Source organism: Myodes glareolus, chromosome 9 (assembly GCF_982192425.1).
Source record: "Myodes glareolus chromosome 9, mMyoGla1.1, whole genome shotgun sequence".
Lineage (NCBI taxonomy): Eukaryota > Metazoa > Chordata > Mammalia > Rodentia > Cricetidae > Myodes > Myodes glareolus.
This window is the reverse complement of record NC_142034.1, coordinates 51,013,208-51,036,728: the sequence shown is the minus strand read 5'-3', so window position 1 is coordinate 51,036,728 and position 23,521 is coordinate 51,013,208. Positions and strand designations below refer to the sequence as shown.

General features: G+C 41.3%; 1 protein-coding gene across 4 annotated transcripts in view; it reads left to right on the top strand.

Annotated features, from left to right (window-relative positions):
- Zzef1 (zinc finger ZZ-type and EF-hand domain containing 1) overlaps positions 1-23,521 on the top strand; it is a 130,451-nt gene that overhangs the window by 1,256 nt on the left and 105,674 nt on the right. For all 4 annotated transcript variants that reach the window (XM_048448684.3, XM_048448682.3, XM_048448683.3 and 1 more), the window contains exon 2: positions 21,794-21,938. In XM_048448684.3, coding sequence (XP_048304641.3) covers positions 21,794-21,938 — 145 coding nt within the window. The remainder of the gene's footprint in view (positions 1-21,793; positions 21,939-23,521) is intronic.

The following is a 23,521-nucleotide window of genomic DNA, read 5'->3' as shown; positions in this document are numbered from 1 at the left end:
CCTCAAACAGAGACTTTTGAAATATTTCAAGGATGTTGCCTACAAATGATGAAAATGTTTACATAATATATTTTGTAAGTTTTCCTCTAAAAACTGCCTTTAATGCATTCTAACTCTCAAAATATGGTGCCACAAACCTGTAATACCAGAAATTGAAAGGTAATGGCAGGAGGATCAAATCAAGGTCATCTTTGGCTACGCAGTCAGTTTGAGTACAACCTGGGCTACATAGAGTAGCACTGTCTCAAAGTGCAGAACATGTATGCATTCATATTATATACATACACATACAGTCAGTTAGTGAAATGTCTCCATTAAAATAAAATTCCCAAGCTGTTCATGGTAAGCACACATACATGATTCTAGCACTTGAGAGGCTGAAGTAGGCAAGTAAAAAAAAATCCTAGAATATTCATAATACTTTCACTCAAAACACATCTTTTATGAGAATATGAAGGCTTGGTAGAAAGACTTATGTAGATTTGATGAAGAATTGACACTTTTCAGGCTTGTTTAAAGGCAAATGAAGAGAAACAGCTTTTATACTGTGAGAATGTCTGATAGGAGCAGAACTGTCCATGAGGTTTATAGAGATCATGTAATAGAAGGCCAGGAAACCACATAGCTACCCTAGAAAAATCCCTCAAGGGTTGTAACCGGCATTATTCTTTTTTTCAGGGCCTAACTGAACACCAGCCCTCTAGCTAATGGTTTAAAAAGCAGATAGGTGCATCTAGAGAGTATTTAGTATAGTAGAATAGTTAGATACTAATTTATCAGTTAAAGGTGTGGCGACTGTCAACCAAGAGAAAGCATAAAGAATAAATAGGAAGTGTATTTAACTCATCTTACATCTCAAGTTGGAGGGTCCTAACAAAGATCACATTTCAGTGGAGATTTGAAAGTGCAAGAAGTCAAGGAACAGGAAGAGGGAGCAATGCTTGCAGGCTGAGAAGTAATTACACCTTGGGATGTCTACTAAATGAAGAATCTAATAGTACTGAGTGATCTGTTAAGCTAGAAAAAGCTGCTACTCTTTCAGAGCACTGAAACATTTGCTGCCTTGTAACCGGCTCCAGGGGAGCCTCCAAGGTTACCTCCACACAGGTACACATATGTGCACGCGTGCGCACACACACACACACACACAATAACAAATCTTTTTTAAAAACCCAGAGACAAAGCCTAATGTATCAGTTTAAATTATTATTTTATATATATGAGTGTTTTGACTGCATGTATGTCAATACCCCAGTGCCTGGTGACAGCAGAGGCCAGAGAGGTTGTCAAAAATCTCCTGGAACTGGAGTTATGGAGGTTTGTGAGCTGTCTTGTGGGTGCTAGGAATCGAACCTGATTCCTCCGAAAGAGTACTCAATGCTCTTAACTGTGGAGCCATCCTTCCAGCTCTCTGTATTGGTAGTTTAAACAAAAATGTTTTGTTTTGCTTTGATTTTGAGTCAGGGTCTCATTATAGCCACTACTGGCCTAGAACTCACTGTGTAAGCCAAAGTGGCTTTGAGCTCATTTTAATCCTCCTTCTTCAATTTCTTGAATTCTGAGACTACCAGTGTGCATCAAGACAGGGTTTCTCTGTGTTGCTTTGGAGCCTGTCCTGGAACTAGAAAACTGCTTTCTTATGTAAAAATCCAGGTAGGCTATCAAGGCTGATGTGGTATTTCAAAATTACTAGGGACCTGGCTGTGTCCTTCTTATACTGCACACCCTATAGGCACTTTTCGTTTAGTGACTCAGTTTATTTTTTCCCTTACTTTCCACTTCCCAACAAGAAGGAAGAAGAAAAGGGAAGGGCATGACCTTGCTGTTCTCTTAGGTAGAGCTTATTTCCCGCAGGCTCAAACTTAGTCCAGGGGCCACACTTATAAGAAAAGCTAGGGAAGATCATTTCATGGCCTTATGTTTAGCTAAATTTGAGGTTCTGTTTCTGAGGAAGAGAACAAAGGGGATGCTAATTTTGGCTAGATCATAGATGTACAGAAGAATGGATGAGGATGATGGAGAGGGACCAAGAATTTGAGTCCTCAGCAATCTAGCAAGGAGTTTGGAAATTGGAGTTTTGTTATTGTTTTTTTGTAGTCCTGGCTGTCTTGAACTCATAGACATCTGCCTGCTTCTGCCTCCCGAGTGCTGGGATCAAAGGCATGTACCACCATGTAGGGCTGGTTATGCCTTCTTACTAAGAAAGTCATAATTGAGGTGGTGGTGGCGCACGCCTTTAATCCCAGCACTTGGGAGGCAGAAGCAAGTGAATCTCTATGAGTTCGAGGCCAGCCTGGACTACAGAGTGAGTTCCAGGACAGGCTCCAAAGCTACACACAGAAAGAGAGAAAGAGAGAAAGTCATAATCATGTTACGTAGATGGTAGAAATTAACATTAAGGAACCCTCAGCCCAACACCACGTACAGAATGGGTTCCAGGACAGGTTCCAAAAATACACACAGAAAGAAAGAGAGAGAGAGAGAGAGAGAGAGAGAGAGAGAGAGAGAAAGTCATAATCATGTTACGTAGATGGTAGAAATTTACATTAAGGAACCCTCAGCCCAACACCAAGAACTGATAATTTATAAAATATTGGATATTTCTATTTTATATGTGTAAAAATTCTTATGATAATCTAGAACGGTGTCACAGACTTCTAAGAGTACATACACCAAACTCTCAAAGGGTATGCTTGAAAGTCAAGTTTTCCCATCCTACCATATCTCACCTCTTCCTTTGTAACACGTTCAGATACATGGTGTCTGATGACTGACACCAGTCAACTCTGTGAGGCAGATGGATGACAACAGCCCCCAAACTGAGTAGGAAAGTGATGACTAAACTGAGAACTCGGCAAGGTTCAATGACACCCATAAGATAAATTCATTTTGAACTGGGCATGCTGGTTCACACCTGTAATTCCAGCATTTGGGAAACTGAAACAGATTATTATTGCAAGTTTGAGGTTAGCCTGGGTTACAGAGTGAAACCCCACCCTGAGAGCTCATCTGGGTGTTCTAGCAGGAGTCTTCAGCCATCCCTAAGTCCTTAACTGAAGAACAGTTCTCTATTGGAGAAAGTGGTCCTCTTTAACCCAGTGTACAGCTTCAGGAGGGCACACATGGGCCACATCAGTTCAGTTCAAAGGGATGACAGATGTTACAACCAAGTCACCCTCCAAGAGCGTATCTCAAAAAAGGTGATGTTAAAGTTAGTTTCAGCACTAACTCTCAAGTGTGGGTCTTCTCACTGCAGAACTATTGCCCTTTCCTCTGTAAAGACCTTGTTCTCTGTTACTAATCTCTCAACCTCAAGGATAAGTAAATAAATTCCTTAAGTTTCCCTTCATTCAATAGAAAGATGGACTGTTAAAATCTCAGGAGGATAAAGCAAACAAACACCCCATGAAGTCTTTTTCTTGAAGCCTATATACCATTTTCAGATTTGAGAGGGAGGAGTTGTGATTTGGGTTGATTACCAAAATCTGGTACCCTGTCTTCTGCCCGTCTGGTTGACTGAAGAAAGCAGTTGTATCTCAAAGTGAAAAAACAAAGCCAAAGTTTAAAAACTGTATGGTGGCAGTCTCATGGTGGGTATCCTTTTATCCTGTCTATAAGTAAGGCATAATTATATTAGAGAAAGTTAATATTAGCTATGTGGTTGATTCTGTGCTATCAAAACAATCCTGGCTTTAGACCCGAGGAAGTATACTTGTGTGTGTAGACTTAGGCATTTAATTCTGTGTTTTATACCAAAGTTTTGAAAAATGTATTGTGACATTTAATATGTTTCAAGGTTTTATGAAATAATAATAATAATAATAATAATAATAATAAATATCTTTGTAGTAGCAATTAAGATGACAAGTTATTTCCCTTCATTTCTTTTTACCAGCACAGGTTACCATGGGTGCACGGTTTATCCTTATACTGTAGAAATCTCCAAGTACAGCTCATTTGTTCCTTGGACTTTAACTAGTTTTGCTGCACATGCCTACCACCTATCTTTCTTCATTGCAGTGACCTTAGTGCTTTGAGGTGGTGTCATAAAAATGGCCTTAGAGTTGGACCATGGACCAGAGTCTTTGTGATGATTATCATTTTACAATATAACACACCTTTTCTCTTACTGGGTGTGGTCCAGGCAAAGGACTCTTGGATTTGTTTGAAAAAAGCAGTATCTAATTATCTAATAGTCATCTTTGTAGAAGGAAGAGAGAAAGAGGGGAAGGGAGACAAAGGAATAAAATTCTTATTTGACATCTGGGATTAGCTATTTCTGCTCTTAACATAAGCACACTTCTAGAAAGTCACATAGACTTTAGGGCAGGACAAAGTGCTCAACACAGGCTGTTGATGCAGATGACATGTTTGTTTGTTTGGTTTTAAAAACAGGATCTCACTATGTAGCTCTGGCTGATCTAGAACTCGATATATAGACCATGCTGGCTTTAAACGCATAGAGATTTACTTTCCTCTGCTTCCCCAAGTCCTAGGATTAAAGGCTTGTGCCACCATGTGTAGCAGATAACTTTGAGGTGAGAATTTAAGATGACCGGTTCTCATTACTTTACCATGTTAAATTAATGTAATTCTGGAGGGCCATTGTAATTCTCCATGTAAAATTCTGGAGGGCCATTTTGACTGTATTTTTTTTTTTTTGTTTTTGAGACAGTGTGGAGCCCAGGTCAAACTTTAAACAATCCTCCTGTCTTAATCTCTTGAGTACTAGCTGCCATGTCTGGGTTTGGGAGGGCTGTTTTGATCCATTTCTGTTTGTAGTTCTGGCACATAGCTAGTGCCTGGTAACTGTTCCACGTGTGGCCCCAGTGTCCTTGAGCAAGCTAAGGCACCGTCTTCACACGGCAACTTTGTGTTTCATACTTGGCCTGTTACCTTTCATTAACTAGTTGTTTTTTGCCATTGGAGGGAACAGTTAAATATAGTTTCAGTGAAAACTGAAGACAGTCATTGTTGGGTTTAGGAGAAATCTGGAGAAAAGGTTTTAATGCCCACTTTGGTATTATCATGCCAAAGCGTTAGTTGACTGGTTTAAAATGGCTTTGAGCCTAAGAACTATGTGCACAGAATCATGCACATGTAATTGTCCACCCCTATACCCGATGTCTGTATGCACCATAAAGTTGTAACCCGTGTTCAGTACTCTCAGCTCCCCACTGCCCAGGAACTAGGTGTATGCTCTTCTGAATAGGCGGGAGCCCACAGGCCAGCCTGTTTCCCTTCCTGACCTCATCTGTATTTCCCCACTGCCCAAGGCAGGGATTCTCAACCTGTGGGTCGTGACCCCTTTGACAAACCTCTCTCTCCACAAATATTTATATTATAATTCATAACAGTAACAAAAATATAGTTATGAAGTAGCAATGAAAATAATTTTATTCTTAAGGATCATCACAATGTGAGGAACTAGTTGTATTAAAGCGTCACAGCTTTAGGAAGGTGCTGTGCTCCTAGCTGGTGGGACAGCTGTTTTGTCCTGTGCTAGCCTAGCTCTTCCAGGTTTCCCATCTTGGCATCATCGTGTGGTTAGCTCCAAACCTCCCAGAGCAGGATTCAGATAGCTCTTTGCTCTCTTCCAAGCCCTGTCCACTTTCAAGTCTACAGAGCAGTACTCAACAGTAGCATGAAATTTGAGAATGCCTCACCAAACCTAAGACATAAGAGTTGAAAGGAATTTGCTTGGCAGAGGAAGAAAGGGATATTCCAGTTAGGGCACAGCATGTGCAAATATATTGAATTAAAAGAGCTTTGGCACATGGGCAAGAGAGGGGAGTCTAAGCTGACTCTCAGTGCAGTCTGCTAATGGCTTAACACGTCTGTGCTTTATGAGACAGCACATTCTGCTGCTCTATTTAGGCTAAGCAGGAAGTGAGCCTGGAGCCAGCCTGCTTCTGGTAAAGCCAAGGGTCACTGTTGTCTAGGTAGGTGATTTTTATTTTAGTTTAGTTAATTTGTGAAACAGCCTCACTGTATAGCCCTGGCTGGCCTGGAATGTGTTAGTTTGGCCACATTGGCCTCTAACTCCTGGAAATCTGTCTGCCTCTGCTTCCCAAGTGCTGGGATTAAAGATGTATGTATCCAGCCTGACATCTTGCCAGGTGATCTTTATCACCTCACTGGACCACTCAGTGTCTCAGCCTCTTCACTGGTTAAATAAGCAGAATAATGGTATCTGTCTTATGTGATGGTGTGGTCATTAAGGTAGTTCCTTAAAGAGCCTGGAAGAGTACCTAAGCACTCAGACAGGTAATGGGTAATGTGGGTGTTTTCTCCAGCAGCTGTGCAACAGCCACTTAAATACTTTGTTTAGACAAGGAGTGTGAGATCGTCTTACAGATGAGCAAGCTGAGGCTTTCAGTGTTGTTTTAAAGTTTGTTTTCTTTGACTCTTCGCTCTTTTGGGGGCCCGCCCCAGCTCCCACATAAGTCACACACGGAGGCTTATTATTACTTCTGAATGCCCAGCCTTATTTCTAGCCAGCTTTTCTTAAATTATCTCATCTACCTTTTGCCTCTGGGCTTTTTCCTTTTCTTACTTCTGTATATCTCACTTTCACTCTTACTTCATGGCTGGGTGACTGGGTGACTGGCCCCTAGCATCCTTCTCTTACTCTCTCTCTCCTAGATCTTGCTCTTTTTCTCCTATTAGTCAGTCTGCCAGCCTCACCTATCCTTTCTCTTGCCTTACTATTGGCTGTTCAGCTCTTTATTAGACCAGTCCGGTGGTTTAGACAGACAAAGTAACACAGCTTCACAGCAGAGTTGAATGCAACATAAAAGAATGCCACACATCTTTGCATCACTAAATATAAACATTGTTTATGTTCCACAGCATAAACAAATGTAACACATCTTAAAATAATATCCTACAACACTTCAGTGAGTAGGTAACCTGCCGAGTCCACCAGTGGCAGGCCTGATACCAGATCCAGACTTTTAAGTGCCCTATGGAGGTTATCTGTGGAGGATGTCATGGAAGAGAAAGGAGAGTGAGAAGTCGCACTGAGTCAGCTCAGACTCCCCTCATGTGCCTATTAGTGCAGTGTTATCTGTTGGTCTAAGCCCACAGTTCTGGTGTTTGATTATTTCAGCATCTGTGTTCATGTGTGCAGTATTTGTTTGTTTGTTTTGTTTTGTTTTGCAGTGATGGAGGTTAAACGAAGGGCATGCTGGTCAAGCACTGTACCACTGAACTATATCTCTGACCTTACAATGTGTCTAGACCACAGTAGCAGTTAAGGAGTTGAAAATGAATAAAGCTAAACACTTAAATCAGGTTTTCTTTCTTAGTCTGATTCTATTATACTTCTTATTGCTACTATTGTTTTATTTGCTTGAGACAGCTGGCCTTAACTTCTTGATCCTACCGATTCAGCCTTCAGAGTGTAGGAATTATAGGCAGTGCCACCATACGTGGCTTTGATTTTGCTATACTTATTATCTCCTGTTTCTACTTGTCTCCCACATGAAGCCATCAAAGTGTCCCTCCCCTGTATACTGTGAATGATTATCTTGTGAATACAAGCATATAGTAGAAATATTATAAAGAGAGACCTCAGGGGACCAAGGAGATAGTTTAATTGGTAGAACATTTGTCTTCCGTGCGTGAGACCATGGGTTCAATTCTCAGAAAGAAAAAAAAAAGACAATTCAGAGCTAAAGAGACTTCTCAGTGGTTAAGAGCATTTGCTGCTCTTGTGGAGGACCTGTATTCAGTTCCCAGAACACATGGTAGGTCACTACTGTGCATAACTCCTGTTTCAGAGTACCTGGAACCCTTAGACACAGACACATACACAGTGCACTTACATACATGAAGACAACAACCCTCATACACATAAAATATAAAATAAATTTCAAAAAGACAATTCAAGAGACTTTTCCAGGATGATGATTCATACCTTTAATCCTAGCACTCCAGAGGCAGAGGTAGGTGGATCTCTGCGAGTCTGAGACCAACTTCGTCTGTATAGTTTCAGGCCAGCAAATGCTACATAATGAGGCAGTGATCTCAAAACAAACAAAAAAAGAGGCTTGAGTCAGGAAGAAAAGGTGTGGCAGACCAGACTGCCATCTTTCTGTAGATGAGTTTTGGCCTCATTTGATGGTTAGAGAGGCAAAGGATAGGTGTAAGAAGACCCAAGTGAGTCAAGTCCTGAGTAAACGTGTGCTATTGACATGGGTACAGTCATGTCAAGGATTCTAGTCTCAGATCCATTAGAAAATAACAAAGCCTCCCCTACCCCATAAGGCTCAGAGGATTGGCAAAGCCTTCCTCTAGTCCATGTGTGGGTGCTGATAGCATGTGCAGAAAATGTGCACCATAGCTGACCTTTCCCCCTCAGTGTTCATGGCATGAAGACTGCTCTCCTACAAAAGATTGCTCACTCCCCTGCAGAGACTGCTCCTACTGAGATTATCCAAACCTGTCCTCTTGATCTTTCTGTGTTATCATAAATCCTGCCTCCTTACTTATCTGTATGTAATAACCCTACCTCGTTCAGCTGTGTATAATAACTCCACTGAGCTTCCTGGATGCTGCAGTTTCATCAGAGAGCCCAGTCCAGGGAGGGGGGGATGGGAGGGAGGGTGAGGAGGGAGAGAAGTTGGTATGTGTGTCTTTTCTTAATTTCCTCACAACCCCTGAGACCTTTCAAGGATGCAGCAGGCATGACTTGTCATATTTTGGAATACAGACTAGAACATTGAGTTTTGGGCACCTCTTTTCAAAGCAATATTTTTTCATATTGCCCCTTCAGTGTGTTAGAAATCTACTTAGAGTCTAATCCTGATTGTTTAAAAGAAAAACAAAGAGACTGGGCGGTGGTTGTGCACGTCTTTAATCCCAGCACTTGGGAGGCAGAGGCAGGCAGATTTCAGTGAGCTCAAGGTTAGCCTGGTCTACAAAGCCAGTTCCAAGACAGTCAGGTCTTGAAACTCTGTCTTGAAAACAAGAGAGAGAGAGAGGGGGGGGGGGGGGATAATAGAATGGAATAGAAAAAAATCTCATAATACAACCTATCTGTTGAAAGAAGGCATTACATTATTCATTATTTCATGATTCTATTTTGGTATATCAGCCAATAAAACTTGATAAATACTACTATGAATTTCACTGGTAAGATATAGGGATATCAAAAGGGACAGCCAGAATGGGAATGAGACTAAGGCCTTCCCAAATAGAGAACTGGCTGAATGGAGAGGGGCACAGGGCTTAGAAGACCTGATCCCTGCTTTCTCTGATCTACAGGCCACTTTGAACAGAAGGAGCAGGTGTGTTCTGAATGGCCTCCCCACAGTGTTTTCTGTTGGCTATAGGAAAGAGACTGACTTAGAGGACATTAGCTGCTTCTCACTGATGTTTGTATGAGAAAGTGGCTGACCATTCAGAGTTCTGGAGAAGGGTTCAGATGGTATAAAGCATGTGCACCTCCTATCTCTCCCACTGAACTGCAGCCCCAAGACGTGCATTAGAGCTTTGCAGTTTTTTCACCATGAGGACTCGGTAGACTTGGGGTGGTCAGCTCTGGTCTGCCCTTGGCACTTTCATAGCCTCAGTGCCCTTGTGATAGTTTAGCTACAGAAGTTCTCCTGTTTCTTACTTCCTTCCTAGCCACACCGGTGAGTCTGCCATGCATGCTCTTTCTGTGCCCACATTCTGCTTCTTCTCTTTGGGGTACCTCTTCATAGGCTTTCCAACCCCCAGTTACCCTTAGAGCTCATAGAAGAGTTACTCTTAGTATTACCCTTTAATATCTTGTCCCCTCCTGGTTCTGATCTCTGCAGTGTTGCTTGGCTCATGATTTAATGGTTGGTAGTGTGGGATGTTCAGGATACATAGCCGGAATTCAAATCTCAGCCATTACTTACCATTACTAACCATGTGGTCTTGAACAAAATACTGTCTTTGCTCCTCACACTGAAAAGATAGCATGACCTGTAGGATTATTGTGGCAAGTCTGTGTGAAGTGCTCAGAACTCTCCTGGTGTGTGTGTACCTAAGACTCTGTGTATATGAGCTATTGTGGTAGTTCATGCTGTCACTTCTTTTGTTTTGTTAATCATGTTATGACATTGCTGCTGTTAGTTTATAGATCTGTCTTTTAAGCTCTGAGGGGTTTGGAGGGCAGGTCCTAACCTATTCATCATCATATCCACAGCTCCAAGCACAGGGTCAGGCGTGTGTATAGTAGCTGCTTATGCAATAGCATTGAATGACTATGTATATGGTTAGATACTGCAGGCCTGTAAAGCATGAGGGATGCTCAGGAGCATGAACATTTTAAGAACACCTTCTGGGCATTAGGAAATTAAGTATTAATTCAAAGAAGCTGTTAACAAAGCTGTTGTGATTTTTTTCTCAGTCCAAATGCCTTTATGTTTTGTATAAAATTTCTTTATTATATTCATTACCCATTGACAGATGAACAGAATTGTTAAAAATAGCAAAACGTCACTATTTCTGGCTTTGCTTGGGTAGGTCTTTCACTAGCAATATGTGATAGGAGTTGTGTGTGAAGTGGCCAGCTGTGCAGCAGTGGGTTCCGGCAGCACCTGAGGTGTGAAGCGTGGGTGGGAATGGGACTTGGTTGCAGCCTCAAGGTTTCGAGTGTGAGGCTCACTTACAAGGCTGACAGGCTTAGCATGGACAACAGGACATAATGGAGAGCAGGGATGGAGCTGAGAGAAGTTTTAAGTATTTGACCCCCAAACTGCAATGAACCCCAGTGCTTCCCTACTGAAAGGAAGGGGAATAGAGTTGTTTCAGTGACAGCTGAGTAACTTTGGATAAGTCTCTTGGCCTCTCTAGAAAGTGGAGGTTTCTAGTATCATTACTGTTAAGGAAATTAATGATATTATGCATATAAAAGATTTTCACAATACTTAGGGCTTAGCAAGTCCTCAGAAATTAAAGTTTCCAAACCCTTATGTCATTCCCAACTGAATTATTGCTGCATTTACCATGGACCTTGGAGCCATACAAGTATTATTTCCTTAGTATGCCATAATACCAGAAAGTTAGAAAGTAGCTATTATCTGATCCTGTTGTAGTCACACCTGGATGCTCAGGGTTCAGTACCACCTTTCTCCTCACCCCATGTCCACTTTTTATATTTGGGATATGCTTTGAATCTTTGTGTAGCTTCCAGTGGAAATGCAGGCCTTGAGCAAGCTACATGAGCACTGAACCAATATGTCATACCTCTAACCCCCAACATTTCCCAATATTTAAATTTTCCCCTTTATTTTTGGAAAGGCACTGTATTATACAAGACTGGAAATGCAGATAAGTGAACTTGGGAAACTCGTTTGTTCCCAGCCACCCAGACCTGAATAACCACACAGAAACTATATTAATTACAACACTCTTTGGTCTTTTAGCTCAGGTTTCTTTTTACTAACTCTTACATCTTAAATTAACCCATTTCTATTAATCTGTGTATCACCATGAGGTTGTGGCCTAAGGATTCGGAAGGCATCTGGACATCTTTCTCCTTCGGCAGCTAATGGCATCTCTCTGACTCTGCCTACTTTCTCTCTCTCTCTCTCTCTCTCTCTCTCTCTCTCTCTGTCCTGACATAAGCCAAAGAAGCTTTATTCATTAGCCAATAAAAGCAACACATATACAGAAGGACATCCCATATCATAGTACACTTTTTTTTGTATGTTTGTGTGTAACCCTGGCTGTCCTGGAACTAGTTCTGTAGACCAGGCTGGTCTTGAACTCACAGAGATCTGCCTGCTTCTGCCTCCAGGATTAAAGACGTGTGCCGGCACCTATTGCCAGTATTAACACTCAAATATTTATTTTTTTTTCTGGTCTTTTAAACACACACACACACATATACATTTAAATATTTGTTTACTTATACAAGTAAAGGTATACACAGATACCTTTTCTTCAAACAATATTCTTTTTCAAATATACTCTATTTAAATTATATTTTATTTAACTTTTTTATGTGTGCCTGTGGGGAGTACATGTGTACCAGGGTGTGCATATGGAGGTAAAAGGACAACTTGTGAGAACTGGTTCCTTCTTTCTGCCATGTGGGTCCCAGAGATTGAACTTGGCTCATCAGAATTGGCAGCAGCAGTCATCTTTATCTCATGAGTCATCTTTTCAGCCTACCTATTTTTTTTAGTTAATTATCTTTAGTTTTCCATGTGTTTAATGACTTACCCAGACAATATTCACCTTTATTCAATTGTTCAAACAATCTCATTCATGGTTGGTGTCTCCAGTGTGTATGTTACTTATAGGAGAGGAAGCATTACATTGCTATTTATAAGGAGGTTGTAAAACTGGGTGTGATAGTGCATGCAGGCCTTTAATCCCAACATTCAGCGAACGACTCTCTGCATTTGAGGCCAGCCTGGTCTACACAGAGAGTTCAGGCTAGCCAGGGCTACATAGTGAGACTCTATCACAAAAAAAAGAAAGAAAAAGAAAAAAGAAAAAGAAAAAGAAAGAAAGGAAGGAAGGAAGGAAAGAAGAAAAATGGTGCCCTGGTCAGGGGGTGGGGTTCTGGTAGGATGGTTCAGTGGGTAGAAGTGCTTGCTGCTGAAGCCTGATGACCTGAGTTTAAAAAAAAAAAAAAATTAAAGTTACTCATCCGTTCCATTCCATCCTTGAAGTAGATACTTTCACTTTTTGGTTTTTAGTTTACCTTTAATCCCTGCATTCAGGAGGCAGAGGCAGGCAGATCTCTGTGAGTTCAAGGCCAGTGTGATCCTACATAGTGAGTTTCAGGCCAGCCAAGGCTGCATAGTGATACCCTGTCTTAAAAAACAAAATTGAAGCCGGGCCATTCAGGAGGCAGATGCAGGCGGATCTCTGTGAGTTCGAGGCCAGCGTGGTCTACAGAGTGAGTTCCAGGATAGCCAAAGATACACAGAGAAACCCTGTCTCAAAAAACCAAAAAACCAAAACAGAAACAAAAAAACAAAACAAAAAACCTCATCAAATTGGAGGGAGCTATTTTTATTAGTTATATATGTATATATGTGCGGAGTGTAGAGTCCACCAAGCTCAAAAACAGTGGCTCTACACTTCTTCCCTAGTGTCTTACTTCCCAGACCAGTTGCTTTTCAGCAATTTAGCTATTTTTTTTTTTTTGGTATTCATCATGGTATCACTCATCTAATAACATGCTTATATCACTTCTTTGAGATTTTAAAAATACATTTATTTACTTTATGTGCATTGTGTATCTGAGTGTATATCTGTGCACTATGTGTGTGCAGGAGTCCAAGAAGGCCAGAAGAGGTGTTGGAATCCCTGGAACTGGGGTTAGAGTTGGTTATGAACCACCGTGTGGGTGCTGGGAATCAAACCTGGGTCCTCTAGAAGAGCATCCAGTGCCCTTAACCAGTGAAACACCTCTCCAGCTCCACTTCTTGGAGCCTCTTCAGTATTGGGTTTTATCCATTTTGTTTCCCACCACATAGGAGATGGGTCTTTTCCCTTCATGACTACACCTGCTGTTGTTAGGATGGTATCAGCTTTGTTTAGATCACCCTTTGATGTTTGTATAACAAAGATTAGGAAAGTTCTTTCCGTAATTGAATTCTGTAGTATCCCACTATAACTTCCACTTACTTAGAAATCTTTTTACTTTCTCTGGAGTTAACATTTGAATTATTACTTTAAAAAAAGATTTTTGCCGTGTGAGAGATCACTCCCCAGCACCTTCTGTGTTCTATGAGTGCAGCCCCTGGCACTTTTATTGTGTTTAATTTTTAGGTTTTTTGTCATTTGTTGCACTACAGATTCTCTATGATTTGTCTAAATGTCATCATACAAAAATGGTCAACATGTTCTGACGCATGGATATTCTGTCAGTGGCTTCTTTTATTTTTGAGACTACATTACTATGTAGTTAGTGTTGGCTGTCCTGGAACTTACTATGTAGGCCTGGCTGTCCTCAACCTCAAAAAGTTGCTTCTGCTTCTCAAGTGCCAGGTCTGAAGGCATGTGTTACCATGCCTAGACCACCTTCTTTTTTCCCCCTGAGGTTGTTATTATTGCTTTTATTTTTGCCAGTTATGAGAGAATGTTATAAAATTCCAATTGCTGAGCTCAGTAGAACTACCTTCTTCACTATCTCTCCACCAGTTCTTAGTTTGTAGATGAGCTGACTATGTTCTGTTTCTTTTAAAAAAATACTTATTTTAATTTCATTTTATATTCCAACAACAGTTCTACCTCCCACTCCTCCTCCTGCCCTCAGCCTACCTTCTTAAAAGATGTATCTTTAGTTTATTTATGTGTGTTTGTGTGAATGCATGCTATGCATGGGAAGGACCCTCACAGACCAGAAGAGAGTGCTGGATCCCCTGTAACTGGAGTTTCTACTGATTGGGGGCCACCTGGGTAGGTGCTGGGACCCAAACTGAGGTCCTCTGGAAGAGCAGCAAGTACCCTTATCCACTGAGCCACCTCTCCCCAGCTTTCATAATGTCTTTTAATTAATCAATTTATTTATTTAGTTTTTTTGAGACAAGGTTTCTCTGTGTAGTCATGGCTGTCATGGAACTCACAGAGATCTACCTACCTCTACCCAAGTGCTAAGATTATAGGTGTGTGCCACTACCACTTGGCTGTTTATTTTATTTTTTTGAGACAGAGTCTTACCAAGTAACTCTGGGTGGACTTGAATTCACAGAGACCCTAATTCTCTTATGCCTCTAAGCCCTGCTCACTTTGTCATCTTCTTTTTTTTAAGTTTATTTATTATGTATATAGTTTTCTTTTTTTAATCTAATTTTTTTTAAAAAAAAAAACAAGCTATCTTTTTACATTTTACATACCAATTCCAGTTCCCAGTTTCCACTCCCTCCTCTCCTCCCATTCCTTCCACCGTCCCCCAGTGCCACCCTCCACCCCATTCACTCCACAGAGAGGGTAAAGCACACTGCTTTGGGGAAGGTCCAAGGCCCTCCCTACTATATCTAGGTTGAGCAAGGTATCCATCCAAAGAAAATAGGTTCCCAAAAGCCAGTACAAGCAGTAGGAATAAATCGTGGTGCCCCTGCTAGTGGTCTCACAATCTGCTCCAGCCAAACAATTGTCACCCACATTTAGAGGGACTAGTTTGGTCCTATGCTGGTTCCTTCCCTGTCCGGCTGGAGGTGGTAAGCTCCCATTAGCTCAGGTAAGCTTGACTTCTTTGCTCATATTCTCACTCCTCTTCAGCTGGACTTTGGGATTTCAGCCCAGTGCTCCACTGCGGGTCTCTGCCTGTGTTTCCATCAGTTGCTGGATGAAGGTTCTATCCTGCCTGTATGCAATCCCTGCATACCAGAAGATGGCACCAGATGTCATTACAGGTGGTTGTGAGCCACCATGTGGGTACTGGCAATTAACCTCGGGACCTCTGGAAGAGCAGTCAGTGCTTTTAACTGCTGAGCTATCACTCCAGCCCCTCACTTTGTCTTCTTAAAGGAACATTCTCCCTAAGACTTCTCATGTGCTGTAAGGTGAATTTGTTACCCTTCAGATTGCCATTGTGCCTTAGCTTCCACCATGCTGAGGATTCCTTTCTGTCTTGGGTGATTTCTATTCTTTCCAGTCTCGTGGTGTTCATTCATTTTGGTTCATTCATTTGGTTCATTCATCTAGGCGCCTTCTGAAAAGCATGCTTTTTTTCCTTTTTGAGTAATGTATATATATTTATTTTACTCTCACATTATTGTGGCTGAGTGTTGATTTCTAGGATAGAAAGGCCCTCCGAAAGATGCACTGTTCCTACCACCTGCTGTCTCCACTGTGCCCACTGAATTGTTCCCATTTCTGTTTCTTGACCTCTTACCTGAGAGCTGTTTCTTATTTCTGCTAGAAATAAGAACTCCTCTTTCCTTCACTGTTAGGGAATTTCTTGTCTTTTGTCTTTTTGTCTTTCTTTCTTTCTTTCTTTCTTTCTTTCTTTCTTTCTTTTTTTTTTAAAAAACTTTATTTAACTTTATTTCATGCGCATTGGTATAATGATGTCAGATTCTCTTGAACTGGAGTCACAGACAGTTGTGAGCTGCCATGTGGGTGCTGGGAATTGAACCCGGGTCCTCTGGAGGAGCAGTCAGTGCTCTTAACCACTGAGCCATCTCACCAGCCCCTTTCTTTCTTTCTTTCTTTCTTTCTTTCTTTCTTTCTTTCTTTCTTTCTTTCTTTCTTTATTTTGAGGCAGGGTCTCACTTTATAACCCAGGCTGACCTTAAACTTGGAGTTCTCCGCCTCTGCCTCTCAAGTGACAAATTACAGTTGTGTGCCATGGTACTTGGCTGCTGTTAGAAAGTGCTTTTATACTGGACTGTTAGTCATGTAGGCCGTTCTGCTTTGGAATCTCCAGTTTTATGGACTTTGGTGTGGGAAAGTCTGTGCGTCATCATTCTTGTGATTTCCCCTGCTACATTCTGTGTCCCACTTTTCTGGAACTCAGATCATGCGGAAGTTGACCTTTTAGGTCGGTCTTCTTGATTTTCTTTTCCCTTCTAGTTTCTACCATTTCTTTGGTTGCTCTACTTTCTGGACCCTTTAGTAAACTTTACTTTTCAATCTTTCTAATGAGAGTTTCTTTTCTTAATTTTTTGAGATAGGGTCTTAGTGTATAGTATAACCTTGACTGGCCTGGTACTTGATGTTTAGTCCCAGCATGGCCGCAAACCCATAGCAGTTCTCCTGCCTCAGTCTCCCAAAGGGTGAGATTATATGCCCAGGCAAGATTCTCTTAGTAGTGCAGGACAGCCTGGAACTCAATATATAAGTCAGGTACTGCAGATACAGACAGTTCTGAACTGCCATGTGGGTGCTGGGAATTGAACCCTGGTGTTTTGGAAGAACATCCAGGTGCTCCTAACTGCTCAACAGTCTCTCCAGCCCAGTATCCTGTTCTTTTGTGATTACAATATTTTCTTTTTTTCAGATACTGAGTGGTATTGCACAACTCTGATTATACTGACACCCACTGAACTCTTCATTTTAATGGGGTGAACTTTATGGGAAATGAGATATGCACCTCAGTAAAGCCAGGGTTAAAATATCTTTAAGCATTTCTATGAAAATATTAATCCCTCTTCTAAGTTTTTTCTCCCTGCATTATCTTTGTTTTCTCTTCTGTGTTTCAAAGTAGGTTTTTCTCAAGTGTGTAGTAATTCTGGGCTATCCACTCACTAGAGAACAAGGGACTAGATCCAGTATTCAGGATACAGAGGTAAGAAACTCAGCTTGTGTTTGAGACTAACTTAAACTACACAGTAAGTTTCCAGGCTAGCCATACTGTGAGACACTATCTCAAAATAATAATAATAATTTAAAAACCCAAACAATAAGAGAATGAGAGTAGAGCTGTATCTGGTGGCCAGGCCTTTAATCATAAGTAAAAGGCCTGCCTGAGTAAAACTCTGTTAAGGGATAGGGGTGGGGTGGAGTGGTTAAAAGCCTGAATGCTCAGTGTATCTGACTATAGCCTGTGAGTCAGGCTGTAAGATGAATTAACTGGGCGCTTTCACTGGGTGATTCTGGGTAACCTATTTCCTAGCCTTGCCAGTGTCCCCAGGGAAGACTCTTCTGTCTCCTGGAAGGATATGAAACTGGATGCTACCATTCTGGGAGCCCTGGAGAAGGTTGTCCTTAACCATTTATTTAGCAAGTAAACACCAACCTCCCATTTTCAGTGTGGCGTTCTCACTGTTAGCTGTACCTGCCATGTTCCAGTCTATCTCTACAACTCTCTAGAGATCAAGTCCTAGGTCTCTGCCAAGATGTAGGAAGAGAATCTGTATTTTTTTTTGTTTGTTTGTAATAAATGGAAACTTTTAAACATAGGAAGATGGAGATAGTAGTGAACTGGTCCCCACATACCTTAGCCAGTTTCAACAACTACCAACTCAAGGCAAATTTTATTTGATCTAAACACCACCAACTTTCTGTTGTCCAAATTATTTAAAAGCAAATATTGACATATTTTTTCTGTTATTGTACATTTTTTTAAAAGATTTATCTTATTTTATTACTATGGTTGTTTTACATATATGAACATGCAGTGCCTGAGGAGGCCAGAAGAGGGCATCAAATTCCCAGGACCCAGAGTTATAGATGGCTGTAAGCCACCATGTGTGTGCTGGGAATAGAACCAGGTCCTTTGCTAGAACAACCAGTGCTATTAACTGCTGAGCTACCTCTCCCAGCCCCTCATTGTAGATTTCTAAAAGATAAGAATTCAAAACAAAAACAACCCAAAACTCATAATACTGCTATCATTCTTTCCACTTAGAAACAAACCAACAAAAAACTCCAGCAATTCTTTAAGATGAATGTCAACCCTATAATTTCTGATTGCTTTCTAAATGGACTTTTCACCAGACACCTTCACTCTAGCAGGACCTATTTCTAGTTTTTTTCAAGAATTCTGCAGTGTGGGGGCTGGAGAGATGGCTCAGTGGTTAAGAGCCTGCTCTTCCAAAGGTCCTGAGTTCAATTCCCGCAACCGCATGGTGGCTCACAACCATCTGTAATGAGGTCTGGTGCCCTCTTCTGGCCTGCAGACATACACACAGAATATTGTATCCATAATAAATAAATAAATAAACATTAAAAAAAAAGAATTCTGCAGTGTAGGGCTTGGGCCACTTCTCTGGCTCTACCCTCTGCAGCGCACAGATTGTACCGCAGGCTCAGGCCAGCTTAGCTCCACACGCGCTGTAGTCCTTGGTGGTCATCCCATGGTAATTTAGTGACTGGGATCTTTTACTGCAGTTGGACTGCACTTTCATCAGTAGCCTCTCCTGGGCCCCTTCAGGGACTCCAGCCCTGCCATGCAGTGCCAACCAAGCCTCAATTGCTTTTTGTGATCTCTTCATTCTTCGTGGCTTCAAAAAACTAGTATCACCTGGATAATTTTTTTTGAACATTTTTAAATTTTATATATATATATATATATATACATACATACATACATACATACATACACACACACTTTCCAGGAGACAGCGCCAGATCTCATTACACGTGGTTGTGAGCCACCATGTGGTTGCTGGGAATTGAACTTAGGACCTCTGGAAGAGCAGCCAGTGCTCTTAACCTCTGAGCCATCTTTCCAGCCCCACCAGGATAACTTTTAAACTACCAAGTTCAGCTGGCAGCGCAAGGCACAACCTTGGCTACATCTGGGACACAGCTTCTGTGTACTAACTCTGAAGAAACACTTCTCACCACCTAAATGATACTGCTCTCTTAATCATAGCTAATGTCTCAGCTCCAGCTGACCAACATCTATTGTCCTAGCAAAGCAAAGATTTCATTTTAGTGCATATGGTGTCTTGTTAATTGCAGCTAATCCTTCAGGCCCAGCTAATCAGAACCACAAATTCTTAACTCAAAATCTGCAATGGCCTGATAGAGGCTTTTGAGTGACCTGCAAATGCCCTTCTGGAACTTCACTAGTCAGGCCCCATCCTCTGCTTTTGAGAGTTTTGGTTTTAAAAGAGACATTTCGTTTTTTCAAAAGAGACTAAACTTTTAAAGTGCTTGAATTTGTAAGACTGTGGGACTTTTTAAATTTGTAAAATGTTTTCTAATTATGTTATCAATATTAATGTATGATCTTGGGGATGAATAAGTAAGGAAAGATTGTGGCTTAACAGTGATGTGTCTTAAAAGTGATTTGTATAAGTTGACAAGAGGTCAGTTTTGCTGGCCAGTTTTTTGTCAGTTTGACACAAACTATAGTCATTTGAAAGGAAGGAACTTCACTTGAGAAAATGCCTTCATAAGGTTGGGCTGTAGGAAAGGCTGTTGGGCATTTTCTTAATTAGTGATTGATGTGGAAGGCCTAGCTCAGTGTGCGTGGGGGTCAAAGAAAACCATGTAATGGCTTAGAGTAAAATAGTAAGCAGCACCCCTCTACGGCCTCTGCATCAACTTCTGCCTCTAGGTTTCTGCCCTGTTTGAGTTCCTGTTCTGGCTTCCTTCAGTGGTGGACAATGATGTGGAAGTGTAAGCCAAATAAACCCTTTTGTCGTCAACTTGCTTTTGATCATGGTGGTGTTTCATCACAGCAATAGTAACCCCGACTAGGACACTCTGCTTACCCTTTCCACTGTAAAAAATCCCTGGTCTACAGATGTGGTGCAGTGGTAAAGCGATTGCCTGGTGTGAGCAAGGCCGTGAGTTTAAGCTCTAGAACTGCCTCTACCAACACACATATGCCACAAAAACCTGTTCTCAGCTGGGTGGTGGTGGCACATGCCATTAATTCCAGCACTTGGGAGGCAGAGGCAGGCATATCTCTGTGAGTTTGAGACCAGCCTGGTCTACAGAGAGAGTTCCAGGTTAGGCTCCAAAGTTACAGAGAAACTCTGTCTTAAAAAGCCAAAAAGAAAAAGCAAAGAAAAAAAGAAAAAGGAAAAAAAAATCTGTTCTCTGCAGGGTACAGGACAGAGCTTGCCTCTTGTATGTTGTACTTCAATTAGTGTAATCTTTGATCCTGTTCACTTTTTGGATAGTCTTGTCAGGCTGAACAGAGGCAAAAATAGTGCTATGATTTTCCCCTTGACACTTTATTTCTAAATTCTCTCTCACCCTGCATTCATGCCCAGAGTTTCTGGTTACCAATGTGGGAATCTGTATTTGTTCCTTTTGAATACTGTATCTGTGATGGGATGGAAATGGGAGCATTGTGTCCATCACGGAGCCTGGTTATTTCCCTGTTTCATGGAGCAGAGGAGGGAGAGAGGCTCACTTGGAAAGGTCAGGAGACTGTAGTGCTGAGGATGTATGTGAATGCATGTATTAGCAACAGGACAGAAAAACTAGGGCACAGGGACTGAGACTGGGAGAAAGGACACAATTCTGTGGCGGGATCAGAGGTTATATATTAGAAAATAAACACTGTTCTGCTAGTGGGACTCTGTTCCTGTGTACCTTGTCTAGGCAGCAGCCCGTGAATGTGAGAACTCGCTTATGTTTCAGATCAAGAAGTTCACACCACACACACACACACACACACACACACACACACACACACACACACACACACACACAGCTATAGGGACAGACTAGTATTCAAACAAAGTCCCAAGCTGAACCTGTATGGCTAAGGGGTGTGGTCCACAGTGATTAAAAGTAATGAAGCAGTAGACCAAGGTAGCAGTTGTGTTGAGTACCCAGTTCTTTCAGATTTATCTTTGTGTTTGACATTGCCTGTACTTTACAGATCTTCTTGCTGTGACCAGATTTCCTGTCAAGAAAGGACTTAAGCGGGGAGGATTTGTTTTGATTCATTCTGAGAAAGGCTACAGTCCATCCTGGCAGGGAACGCCTGTCATTAAACACATGAGGTCACATTAAGTCTACAGTCAGGAAGCAAAAACTGGACAGAAAGTGGGGCCAGGCAATAAAAAAGCCCAGGGACCTCCCACAATGACCCACATTCATCTGCCAGACTCTACTTCCTGAAGGTTCCACAACCCTTCAAAACAACAAAACCAGCCAGGGACCAAATGTTCAAACACATGCCTATAGGGAGCATTTTCTATTCAAACCACAACAATTTACTACTATTAAAATTTTGCAATGAATGCTTTCTTCTGAGATTATTTGGAGATGTCAAAGAATTACTGCCTCAGAGGAGAAATGAAGTTATAAAACATATATACATATATCTTACAAAACACAAAGCGCCTGCTATCCTGAATTTGTTTGTTCTTTGAGTGAAATACACACACACACACACACACACACACACGTATACATATGTATGTCCCTTATCTTGTAGGCCTTTGCCCAGTTTGATGCTGAGGGTGATGGGACAGTTGACGCTGAGAATATGTTGGAGGCCCTCAAGAACTCCAGTGGAGCCAATCTGCAGGGGGAGCTGAGCCATGTCATCAGACAACTACAAGCCTGCTCTCTTGTTCCAGGTAGGTGTTCACATGAATTCTGACTCAAGATGTTCTCTTAGAGCCAAAGTGTTTTCAGTTAGCATTAATGGCAACTAGGCTAACTAAGTCTCATTGGCTATGGCGCTGCCATTGCACAAAACTTAGAACCAAAATGAACTTGGTTGTACTGTAGGTATTGAGATTGGCCCAGCTGTGACACCATGAATTCCTCTCAAAACATTCATTAGACACATGAGCTGAACGAAATTAGTGAAATCCTTCACTTTTATTTCTCAACAGTGCTGACTGGGTAGTTTTCTGTTTTTCTGCCCCTTGGTCAAGAGGCTGCCCTCTAGTAGATCTGCTTGTTACTTCCTTAAGAAGTGTGCTTGGTCCATGCTGCATGTTCTCATAGCATCCTGCCTTTTCTTCTGCATTAATGTTTTTTTCCTTTTTCTTTTTTTCTGTTTTTTACAATATAATATCAGCATAATAAATAAACTGATTTAATTATTGTCTGTCTTCTTTCCATTGCTGTGGGCTCTATCAGAACAGGGACCTTCTCTTATTTTTTGCTATGTTCTCACAGTTTATTTTTTTAGCATATGTTAAGTATTTTATTGTTTTCTAAAACTTTTACTCTGAAACTTTAGTAAGTTTTGTAAAGAAAGTATTGCTAAAAATTAAGCAATACCTGTTGTACATTTGAAAAATATTGACTCTAAATTTTTTTGCTTGTTTGTTTTGTTTTCTTTGTGCTCATGTTCTCTCTCTCTCTCTCTCTCTCTCTCTGTCTGCCTGCCCCCCTCCTACTGTGTGTGTATACTGAGGATTGAACCTAGGGCTTTGTACATGTTAGGCAAGTGCTGTACATCACTTTATACCCAATCTGGTCTCTGTGGTCAGATGATTTCCTTGGTCACTCAGACTTATGTAAAGACAGCATCAGAATAAATTTGTCCTTCATTTTTTCAAGTGAGATGACAGTTCAATTTGAAAGGGAAATAGCATTGAACATCATTTGACTTAAGGACTTTGCCTGTTCTGTACACCAAGTGACAATAATTAGTGTCTTTAGGCAGGAGTAAAGACTGGATAGACTTGGCAGACTGTAAATCTGATTGCTGTTGAAACCTCTGACCTACTGCCGAGTGATGTATTGAGCCAGGGAAGGATAATGTCTGCATCTTAGTGGAGAATGGATGTTTTGTTATCCTTCATTATGTAATTCTTACAGGGCATTGTAGGTAGCCTATACGTAGTACTGTTTTTCCTAGTGTCATGGCAGGTAAGGTGAACTTTGAATTTCATTTAGCTAACATATCATAGTATTCATGGTCACTCCCACCTTTGCATTACAAATATGTGGATGACATTATTTGGATTCCTCAGATTGTGTGTATGTGCATGAGTGTTCTGGGGATCACATCAGGACCTCACAAATGCTAGGCAAGCATTATACCCCTGAGCTATCCTGTTAGTCTCAGAGAGATTTTGTAGGCAGGGTATGGAAGGGAGTCCACCAGTGAGTAATGCCTGCTGTACTTGGTGCCTAGTGGAGGAAAGGGACGATGGAGAAAGATCAGAGTCCAGATCCTGAAGTGCTCACATAATATACATTC